This window comes from Patiria miniata, unplaced genomic scaffold (assembly GCF_015706575.1).
Source record: "Patiria miniata isolate m_02_andy unplaced genomic scaffold, ASM1570657v1 HiC_scaffold_17, whole genome shotgun sequence".
Lineage (NCBI taxonomy): Eukaryota > Metazoa > Echinodermata > Asteroidea > Valvatida > Asterinidae > Patiria > Patiria miniata.
Genome location: NW_024037055.1, coordinates 10,056,096 through 10,068,262, shown reverse-complemented (window position 1 = coordinate 10,068,262; position 12,167 = coordinate 10,056,096). Strand labels below are relative to the sequence as shown.

At 39.6% G+C, this 12,167-nt stretch overlaps 1 protein-coding gene across 2 annotated transcripts; it reads left to right on the top strand.

Annotated features, from left to right (window-relative positions):
- The first annotated feature begins 1,762 nt into the window (after positions 1 to 1,762).
- On the top strand, positions 1,763 to 8,490 carry LOC119723776 (BTB/POZ domain-containing protein 17-like). Of its 2 annotated transcripts, none has more exons than XM_038194632.1 (2): positions 1,763 to 2,150; positions 6,548 to 8,490. In XM_038194632.1, exon 2 carries the CDS (start codon positions 6,990 to 6,992, stop codon positions 8,298 to 8,300), a length of 1,311 nt encoding a protein of 436 aa, XP_038050560.1. In that variant the 5' UTR covers positions 1,763 to 2,150; positions 6,548 to 6,989; the 3' UTR covers positions 8,301 to 8,490. The 2 variants fall into 2 exon arrangements, with proteins under 2 accessions (XP_038050560.1, XP_038050561.1); XM_038194633.1 differs by having other exon boundaries at positions 1,764 to 1,899.
- The last annotated feature ends 3,677 nt before the right edge of the window (positions 8,491 to 12,167 follow it).

The following is a 12,167-nucleotide window of genomic DNA, read 5'->3' as shown; positions in this document are numbered from 1 at the left end:
CATTAGAGCACACTGAATTACTCCATCAACGAAATGAATAGTTGTATTAATAATATGCTGAAATGACATCATATATTTTTTTAACCGAACACTCACACGAGAAATTGTATGGAGATTCATTCAAATGGTTGATATATTTATTAAAAACCTGGACATAAACCAATTACAATCTAAAAGGTTTCGATACACTTTATGATGTTCTTGACCTTGTACAGGGATTCTCCTGATAACTTATTTATTTCCCTTAAAGCCATTTCTCCCTGTGGAAACTTACTTAAGTACGAATTATTGTATTAGTAATAATTTATGCTGAAATGACATCACATTTTTTTAACTGAACACTCACACGAGAAAATTAGTACTATACTAATTTTGTCAAAGAATAATTCAAGCTATGCACGGTCTTGTTTACAATTAAATGTTTAGCTCTACTTCTGAAAATAAATATAATTACTTGTAAGTGTAGTGGGAATCGTTTTTGTGAGCGAATATGACGGTGTTTATGGCTATAGTATAGCTAGTAATCTTATATAACGGCGTACACAACATAATTTCAAACCGTAAATATACTCATTGCTTTCCTCATCATACAAACTGTCAATAATGTGACAGTCATCTTGGGAGCTCATAAAAATACTTGCGTTGAACTCCACAGCTTCTTTCCAAAAACAAAATCAATCAATGTTAACAGTTCCACATCGTAAGAATTGATTTTAAAAGTCAAACGCTCAGATGCCTATCACATCGCATGTTCCATTCAGTGGATGATACAGTCGATTCCATCCCTCCGTGAAGTTCTCCATTTTCGTCCGGCTCGGTCCTGCAGCGTTTTTGCTGTGGCTTTGCTGAAGTTCTTTGTTTGATATGAAGGTCAATCGGCCAGTTGTGCAGTAAGTTAGCATATACCATCTCCTCGGTTTCTCTTTATAAAGAAAAATAACAGAAACATTTCGGTAGGCGTTAAGCCAAGGTAGCTCTACTGAGTGGAGCGCTGGAACTTCGGTACCCTCCGTACAAGCTTGTACGGAGGGTGCCGAAGTTCCAGCGCTCCACTCGGTAGAGCTAAAGCCAAGGCAGACATAATTCAATCAGATTTTGCATATAAAAGTTATAAAAGTTATTCGAATAAACTATTTTAAACAAGTCAACTTTTGTTCATTGCCATTGCCGGGTCAGTCATGCACGTAGGATATGTCTTAAAAAAAACCACATGGATGGCGACCAGCATGACAGGCCTAGATCGCATGGAATTTGAACAGAATATCTCGCTAGACACAGGCCTCCTTCCCCTCAAACTCAGAGCGACAACATTAACGATATTATAATTTGCTTTGTCATTCCCATGTTCATATTCCTCCGTGCCATGTTGTATACTATAGGCCTCGTTAAAAAACAACTTACTTGCGAATAATTGTCCTATTCTTCAACGCTCCTTACTTCCCGACTCCAGCAATCTAATGCTGCGCACACCTTGACTATACTCCTCATCGATTTTGATCAATTTAGATCTCTGTTTCTTTTATTTTTTCAAAAATGACAAAGAAACCGAAGAAAACCCAACTTCATTTTTTAATCCTCCGTTCGAAAGTGTACACAACTCGAATGCGAAATTGTGTTCTTTACCCTTTTCAAAAAACGCGCGCGCGGACGCACGTTCGTACGCACGTTCGTACGCGATGTCCTATCCAGTCTGTGTATATGGAGATCAATGGTCTATGGTCATACTACTCTCAGTGCAGATATGAATAGCGCCCTCAATCGTTAACCCAAAATGTAAACAGGTACGGTATTTTTATTTAATGAGTGATGTAATGTGCCGTATTTTGCCGGCGATTATGTTGGAACTTTTGACTTATGTAAACAAGTGTTGGAAAGCAAATAATTGACGTGTCAAACTTGGTACGTACATGTATCTTGTGCAATGAACCTTCTCTTGCATGCTCTTAAATGTGGAGCTCGAGCGTTTAATCGGCAGTGACAGTGTGACGAGAGGGAAGGAAGTTAATGAAGTCTGTTCATCATCATGATCATGTTCATGGTGGAGACTGGAGGAAGTCGAAACGGTCGAAACCCCTGTACAAACACAAACATGACGAACGTCACTTTCGTCGGCGTTCAATTCAAGGCTAGCAATAGCCATGGTCATGATGGTGAGTTGACGAGTGTGTTTGAATGGGTGATATTGAGGAAAGAATGTAGTATCCACTAGTATAATCCAGACGCCACTTTTTTGTTCGTGTACTATAGTCCGAGTAACTACCGGTATCATCACTCTACGAATCGCCTTTTTTTTAGTCTACATGTTTTAACATTTGAACATGGTCTGCATGGTCGGGCGATTAGTAGGCCCGACCAATTCCTACTAACTTTACTTGGACTAGTATGATACTTGATAGGCTTAACTGTTCTTATCTGATAAAAAACCAATGGTGTCCGAATGTCACATTTTTTTCCGATATTGATGGGATGGATCACTGAAATATTCATTCCCCCCCCCCCTTGACCATATATTTATAATCACGCAGTGAAGTTTCTTGAACATGTTGAACCGGTTCTGTGACGGTGGCTATTTTTTTTTTAATGTGGCTGTAGTTGCGCAGTGAATGGTGTGGTAAAAGGGAACGATGACCAAACACGGTTTATTTTGTCACTGCTATTTGTGGCTGACTGTCCCAAAACGGAGTAATTGCAAAATACCCCGTCACTCGAAAAATAACCCTCAAGATAAAAAAAATCAATGGAAGCATCAAATTTTGAGCCAGACTGCCAAAAGACTGGCGCCGCACTCTAGCCCCATTCTAAGGCTAGGTTTTATGGAGAGAGTCCAGTAACTTGGCCACAGAATGGGGCTAGCGCTGCACAAAATGTATTTGATTCACTGTAAGATCTGGAGATATCAGAATCTTCCCATGGATGCTAAGTTCGAACAATAGATAGGCCTACACAATTACACATAGCAATCCGTGTAAATAAAGTTTTGAAAAGAAATAGGTGTGATTTGGGAACGAATGTTGCAACCTGACGGTATTTTTTTCTTCATATATCATCTCATTGAAGCTAGGTCAATCATTGCAAAAATGATTATAACTAGACATTAATCTGGGACTGAGAAACATTCCAGTTGAAAATTGTCTTGACTCTCCATAGACTGTATATGCACAACCATTGAAGTGGCGTCAGGTTGCAACATTCTTTCCATGATTGGAATGATGATTAGCACTAGCAGCTCAATTTTTCAGGACCAAAATTTTGTACCAAAAATTTTTGTGGTAAATTGCCTTTTTGTGAGCAAAATGGGTGCTTTCTCTCGAAAGTCCCTCTTTCTTCCTATGGGCTCCGTGAGCTGTGAGCCAACAAAAGAGGGTGCGCTTTTACCACTTCTGAGCGCCCCTTGGACTGGACACCGCGAGTGCGCACTGTAGTTCGCGCGCAAAGTATTCATCACTTTTTTATTCCTGAAAGTGCACAAAGCCAAGCCACAGCGTCTTCGCGCGTGAGCGTCAGGCGTCAATGGCGCGCAAATACGTTCGAACGTAACTTGCAATGGTCTCCCAGACTAATCTCCGACCCCAATAACTTTGGATATCATTTGAAATACGCAGTGGATGGATCGGGAACCAGTCTAGATCATCCCCAACTCTCCTTTTCTGGCCGTTGAGGGGGTACTTGTGCACGGAGCCCATAGTTGACCCAGCAATGAAAAGTGCTTTTTTAAAATAATGCATACATTTGCAGCTATGCATTGTCAGTAAAAGACAAAAATAACATCATTAAAAACTGAATGGCCACACTGGAATGCCTGACTGAGATTCCATGCATTGCAGGGAGGTTGAGGAGCTGCACAGTGATGTCATGTTAGTTATTGATATCGGCATCTCCTCACACATGATGTTATGTAGGATTGTGATGTTGTCATCTTTTAACAAGTCAATATTGATAGCACAACGCTAATTGGGTTGATGTACTGGAACAGACATTGACATTGTGCGACATTAAAGGTAGAGTATATCATTTGCAGCTTTCCAAAAAGTAACTGACAAAATTATTGTTGAAAAGCATACTTGGTTTAAAGATAGTAATGGCACTAAACTCCCTGTGAAAGGTCATTTCCAAAGATGCGTCGCATTTTTGGGAAATTTCCGTCTAATAGTTTGTTTTTAATTCAGCGAAGCCGTCAATAGCATTTGTGCGCAAGCGTTGGTACGACGCAGACGTACATGTATGCTCGGTTGCTATAATTCCTTGGTTCAGTGTGTGACATCGCGTAGCTGCAATTGGCTGAATGAGAACGTGTTCCGGATGCTGATTTCAGGTGCAATTCAAAACATGACTTGGCAACTTTTGAATTGAATGGATCCTAGAATATTGTTTTCTTGGAATATACAGTGCTCACTGAGCTAAACTTTCATCAGGTACCCTGCACCCTTCTTTAGATTTTGAGCACTTTTGTTGCTTCAAAAAAAAGCGCAGCACAATGACAAATGATATACTCTACCTTTGAACCGAAAAAGTTCAAAGTACTTTCTTGCTCAGTGTAAGATGTATACTATGTACCGGTACAGTTATGTACATGTATGTGAAACAGTATAATTTTTAAATGATAAGAATATGGAGGTTGCATTAGAAAATTCTTTCAAAAGAGGATCAATTCCAATGAAAAGATCGAGATAATTTAATTCATATGCATTGTACTCTGGTAAGGGTCTTGTTTGGTGTAAGATTTTCTGTTATTGAGCAAATTTGGACTGAGCGAAAGGGACTTTGACAATGTTTATGTCTTCTGCATCTATTATGGTCCCTGCAACTCTGTAGTGAGATTTGTGATTACAAATCTGAAAAATGTTGTAATCATTAAAATTAATAAAATGGAAACAAACGTATGAATCCTTAAATCAATAATGTGACACCTGTATATACCCACACCCACTGTACATGTGTAACTTTCACAAACATGATAAATTGACTAAAACATTGATATTTCCCCTATTTTTTTTTAATGAGAAAATATGAAAATAGATGATGACGAAGTATTAGGAATGGGGTGAAATATTACAGCCCATAATGTTAACATGCATATTTGGCTCTAAGCCATGTAAGCCAGGCAACGTGCAGCTAGTTTATACTTTATCTGTGTGAAAACAAGTACACGTAGTACTGTATTCATCATGATCATGTTAATGGCATGGCACCCCTCTGGCTAAATGAATTTGATCGCTGGATGCTTTTAAGGTCGAGCAAAAACCACACCAACGTCCATGAGAGTCACATTTTAAGTGTCACGTATGAAATATGAAAATTGGAATGTTCCTGTTGATAAGACAGATTAGATTGCACGCAGGCAATTAGTAAAGTGATCTCTCCAAGCAGGTATGGTGAGTCATGTGCTAACACATGGCACAAAAGTCAACACTTGGCACACGCATTCTTACGTTGTGTCCTGTGGTGCAAGAATTGTTTCTATATGTAGCAGTCCTTGTGTGTCTCCAGACTTAGACAAAAATATTTTTTTTAAATGATTAAAACAAATTGCAAAAACATCTTTTCATTTATCATAAGTTTGTCTCCACTGCATGCACCTGGGGAGTCAGGTTGGCATGGGGGAGTCAGGTTGGTGCAGCAGTTCTTTCCTCCTGTTCACTTCACTTTGCTGTGACCCGGGTTCGATTCCTACCCTGACCACATAAGGATAGGTTGTTCAGTCCCTGCCTGATTCCGTGGATTTTACCCAAAATATTCTTCTAGAGGGTTTTCCTCTTACATGTACCTCTAAAACTGTAATTGCTTTTGAGGAAATCATTGGTTTCATTACCAGAAATAAATAATAATAATAATTAGGGTGTCCATTTCTGATTAAAGTAGGATTTGATTTTTTGAAACTGCATTTGACCGAATATTCAAATATTCAAAACTTACTTATCAAGTTTTACAATTACTAGCTGTAACAGCGTGCTGCACCGTTCAACATGCAAAGTGCGCCAGCTTAAATGTGTATGCTGCATCGATGCAATGGGCCACTGGATTGTTTTGCATTTAGTATGTTACAGCTGTCAAGGACTTAAAACTTCTAAAACGATTGGAACAGTGTCATTGACAAAAAAGTTACCCTAAAAAAAAAAGTGGTATCTGACAATAAAGTGCCTCACATTTACGGTTAAAATAACATCACAGTCATGTGTGTATACGTGTGCGTAGTTCTTTATTTCAGGAATATTCAAACCAGCAAAAAGCATATTTTCTAATATTTGGTATATCAGAACAGCCCTATATTCAATACAATGGTTGGAAGGAGGCAATTCTATTGCGTTATTGTCAAAATTATCTTTTGGAGAAGATACGTACTTGGGACCAAAAGTGATTTTCACAAGTTGAGACAAGTACATGTATATAATAATCACATTCACATGATTCGGGCTGTGGACAGTCAGTAATTGTATCCACTTCTACTTTACTTAATGTGTACTGGAATGTGCTCAGATTACCTGCACGTGGGTGTGCAGCTATTTTGCCAGCAAAGGCTGACACTTTCTGTCTTATCCTTTCATTACAGGAATCATGTGTGGATTGATGGGAACCAGACAGCAGTATTTGTGTCAGTCTCCAACAAGTTCCTGCCAAATTGCTGCACAAATTGAGTGACTGTCAAGTAACTCTCTGCTGCGTCTCTAATCGTAAACTCAACTTGCAGTCCAGTCTTCAGTTTTCATCCTTGAGGGCATACAGTACATGTACATGTATGGATGCTCAGAAGTAATTTTTCTGTGTAGTCTTGCGTGGTATATTCCTCAATGTCTGATTCTAGACATCTCGCCAACTACATGTATGCGGTATGAATCAAGTGCCATCTACATGTATGTATTAAACTGGAAATGCCAGTTTCGATATTACCAGAGCATTGCATGTTATTTAAATAACACTCTGTCAATGAGTTAAAGCAAGTTTGATCTTCTGATGAACAGTTTGATGAAAATACCGTACTACAAGAGGAAATTATGGAGAAAGACGTGTCTACAAGATTAGGGTGTGTGGAGGATTTTATAGCAGGGGTTAAGTCGTACTACAATAACCCAGATCTGAGTGATGTGATCATCCGTGTGGATGGCAGGGTCTTCCATTGTCACAAGTTCTTCTTGGCATCATCCAGCGATGTCTTCCAGACTATGCTGACGGGTTCCCAGTGGGTGGACTCGCAGCAGCAGGAGATTGTGCTTGAAGAGAGCCCCGAGTGTACGGCCGTGTTTGGAGAGTTCTTGAAGTACCTCTACTGTGGTCAGGTGACAGTGGACATGCGGACCATTATGCCGATCTTCACTCTTGCCGACAAGTACAACATCCACCGGCTGCGGTGCCAGTGCGAGCGATACATGACGGAGCAGATCGGGCAGGGCAATGTGAACGGGGCTCTGGACTGGCTGTCCTTTGCTGAAACCTACAACCTGGATCAGCTAGTCAGCCACTGCTATGAGGTCATCGCCTGTAACTTGCCGAAGATCCTAGAGCTAGACTCCTGGTTGGGGCTGTCAGTGGAGCAGATGTGCCGACTTCTTGACAGTGGGCAGCTCATTGTCACTGATGAATACTCACTCTTCAAGGCCATCGAGCGCTGGCTGGTGCATGACCTTCAGAAAGGCGGGGTGACTGGCAACCTCCGTAGGGTGCTGCCATACATCCGCTTCGCCCAGATGACTTCAGAGCATATTCTGACCATCGAGAGGTCCGAGTTTGGCCAGATCTACGAAAAGCAGATCAAGGACCACATCCTGGAAGGTTACAAGTTTCACGCTCTGGTGGGGACTGCGAACATGTCAGAGCTGTTCTTGGCCGAGCGCTACCATGCACGGCTCTACTTAGCCCCGCCGCACTGCCACGTGCTGTACGTCCATCCGACCAGCACGGTCATGGCCAATGCCATGACGCAGGGCTACCGGCCAAAGAGCGGTTCCCCGTGGTACCTCCTCTTGCTGCAGAACTCCAAAGCTGACGCTGCTGCTGCAGCCGCCTGCAGTGCTAGCGCCACCAATGACGTAACATGTGAGCGAGGCATGTTGACCAATGTCACATACAAGCTGCAAGCACCCAACACAGACATTGGAAAATCCTTCAGGTTAGCCATCTCGGCGTTTGACGCCAATGACAAATTCTTGAATGCTGTCACAAAGAGTGGACTAGTCTATAAACCAGACGGTCCCACTGCTAACGTACATTGGAGCTTGACAACAAACGTCACCACCATCCACTCTCAAGCGTTCCTTGACAAGAAAGGCGGAAAAATCAAACTTGGTGTAGTCATCCAGGTGTTTTAAGTTTCAAATATGAACCAGGTATCAAGTGATGTTTTTAATTGGACAAAACTCCATAATTTCTTCATAAATCTATCCAAATAACTTGCCACAGAACAATATACATTGTAGACATGTAAAGGTACCAGTCCATCATTTGTAATTTGTGCATTTTGTTCGTTTGAACTTTGAAGCAACAAACGTGCTCAAAATCTAACGAAGTGTGCTGAACAACTAACCTGATGAAGTTTATATTTCGAGAAAAACAAAATTCTGTGATCTCAATTATAAATCAAAAGTTGCTGAATCATGTTTTGGATTGGGCCTGAATTCAGCGTCTGAGACATGTTTTCACTGAGGCGATTGCAGCTATGCGATGTCGAGTACTGAACTGATGAATGATAGCAACCGCGTGTGCGTCGTGTCAATGCTTGTGCGCACTTCGCTGAATAAAAACAAAAAACTACTAACGGAAATTACCAATGATGCGTCTTCAGACGCATCGTTGGAAAGTCCTTCTTTTGTTGATTTCTTCAAAATTACAGCTTGCCAGAAAGAATAATTTCACAGGGAGTTTAGTCCCCTTATATTGTTCAACCAAGTATACTTTTTAACAATAATTACATCAGTTACTTTTTGGAAAGCTGCAAATGATGGACTATAGCTTTAACAAAGTAAATTAAATGGGCCTTATTCACGAGTCGGCCATATTTGAAAGTTAGGTAAAATCTTAATTTTTGGAACTTGCAAAGAGAAATGAAAGCATGTTAATTCATAATAAATTCCAGTCTGCTTCAATGAATAATTTAAAATTTGTAATTACACATTTCGTAGTGCTTAAAGCCATATTTTAAAAAAAATGACAGTAAATTAAGGCTGCATTGTGCCTGCATAAATAGTCTGGCACCATCCCATTCAACAGTTAACAATTAATGAAATACAATAGAGAACTCGACAAAAATGGCCAACTCCTGAATAAGGCCCATTGTGGCAAATTAGCGCTAAAAAGTGGTTTTCCCAAAACACATTGCCAAAAAAGTCCCTATGTGATAAAATTGAAATGAAATTTGGATGATACATTATGTACATGTTTGAAAAATACAAAAGGAACATACATGTACTTGCTAAGGGGCTCAGCTAAATGGAACACATTGGTACATGTATGATGTTATTGTGATTTTTTAGTGTGTACTATGCAGTTACGTATACAAAGTGCTAGAATTATTTATTGAAAGTGTTTTGATTGTGTAGATGGGTGTATAAGGCTCCCTTTAAAAGAAACTATGAAATGATGATGTAATATTCTACATGCAATCAAAATAATATTGTTTTTCTACATGTATGTATTGGATTGGAAAGGAACTTATAGCCTACGTGTATATCCATTATTTGAATGCACATCAAGTGTAGCAGTTCACATGCATACTACATGTACATAAAGTACACATGATAATGTACAAGACAACATTTGGCTGGTTTATATATGATGCTATTTGGCCCTTCATTTACTGTGTGCATTTCTCATGTGCAAGAATTTTGCCCGATACTAGTAAAATGAGCCCCGTCATGCAGTGGAATCCATTATGTGCCACCCACTGTGTCCCCTAACATGGTGCGGCCCCTAACGTGGTGCACTTTGATTTTTCGCCTCTAGCGCCTTAAGCAAATATTTTACTTGAAATATCACAGTACTTAATTGTTTGTACTCTAATTTTTTTAGGAAGACTCCCATAGGTTTTGTACACGACCCCAATCGCAGACGTACCGGTATGCTGGGAATCGTGGATGATATTGTTTTCTTTTGTTCTCTGGTATTTTTTGTCCACGGTTTGAAAAGATTAACATGTGCACCCGTGCTCACACTGTCGATTGTGGACGTCCTATAGTTCCTCGTTTGTTTGTACTTATAACTTTTTAGGAAGACTCCCATAGGTTTTGTACATGACCCCAATCGTGGACGATATCGTTCTTTTTTGTTGTCTGGAATTTTTTGTCCATGGTTTGAATAGATGAACACGCTCATACACGTTTGATTTTTGTTTTTTCCTCTTCCCTTTTCCTTTGTTTGTACTTTTTTTGCAACAGCTCTCATTGGTTTTGTACACGTTTTCTAATCGAGGTCGTCCTCGATTTGGTTCCTGTCCTCGATTCACCGATGATGTTGCATGTGCTTGTCCTTGATTTACACCATAAACAAACGTAACGTTTCAGAAAAATTACAGTATGTAAAAATATTTTGGTTGTTTCATTGTCAGATTAGTCATTGGAATAAATAATTCTATAGTTTCGGGCCTAGGCGTTGGTCACTATTTACCAGTTCATGAAGTCTTGCTCCGTATTTGTGGGGACATACATGTACACTCGTCTGTACAAGGTATTTGTGGGGACGGAAAATGCTGTGGGAACAGCAGAAAGTCCCCATTACTCGGTCCTAATTTACCTAACAATAAAAAAACTTCCCCATAACACGGTTTTAGGCCAGGGCACATTGGATGAGGTGTATACACGCAAAGATTTTGCGGTATTCAGAACGGATGACGGATAATCACACAACGAGCGATGCCAGACGATATATACATTTCCGCGACTAGCTCACAGCTAGTGGGGCTAGAAATATCAGGGTGTGCTACCCACAGATGACCGCCTGAACCCGTCTGGCATCAAGGTTCATGAAAAACAATCCCACGCCTGGGTCCGATTAATGTCAAAATAATCCCGGCGCGAATTGGTTAACAAAGTCTTTGTTAAAAGCTGGACTGCAGAAATACCGACTTTGTGAAAGATAAAAAATGTTCATTTGATTGCCAGTATTGAACTTATCTGAGTATTAGTTGTTTCAACACATAGTTGACTGTTGATTTATTTATTGATTACATATTGAAGTTATAATTATTTGAAATTCTTTGTGTCATTTACATTTTATACCAGAACAAAACTTATTATATACATGTAGTGTGAAACAAAATTGAAATGTTTATAAATTCTAAATTAAAGAAATGAAAAAAGGAAGTTTGTTACTCCCCCAAAATGCAAGTTACTGTGCATGTATGTGTTTGTTGTTGTTTACATGTAAACGTGGCACAGTTTGATGGTAATCAGCCACTCAAAGAAAAATACATCTCACTACACACTTGTATTTAGTAGTTCTACAATTTTATTTGAAATTCTGTGCACTGAAATGAACCACTTACAATTATATGCTAGAGCACATCAAATGCACTTCCAAGCATTTCCAGAATTGTTTTACAATTATCTGAGGTTAGGTCAACCTGTCCATAGGGTCACTGATTTGAACATGTGGACGTGCACTGTATAGAGCAAGTCCAACATACATTGTATTAGTATTAATCAGTTATCATATTAAACCAAATTCTGGAGCATTATAGAAACATGGAACCAGGCATGTGGTAAAAAGAGCAAACATCTTCTAGCAATTATTATATCTTACATGTAAGTCTAGTTTTGCTTGCATGTTCATTCATTTACCACTAATTTTAAAACTGGGATTTATTAAACTATTATTACTATTTGGTGGTTAAGTTCTTCAAACTGATCAAAAGAAACCATTTTGTGCATTGGTAGTTATGGAAAATCTCAGCTGTTGTGGAATTGTAATTGCCTGGTTTTAGGGGTTGTGGGTCATTGTTTCAAAAGGGTGGTTCTTCAGTTAATTGACCTATCGACGTTTGCGAGTTAGCCACGACCCTTAGACAACCCTATGGAGTTTTTGTACACTAATTAGTGTTTGTCTCAGGTTTTGCACAATCCTCGTCCATTTGTATCACGTAATTGGACAAAATTTCACAAGCTGTGTTGACGTGATTCTACCGAGATTCTACTGCGATAGGTCAATTACAAACCTGGGCCCAATTTCACGGCGCTGCTAAGCAC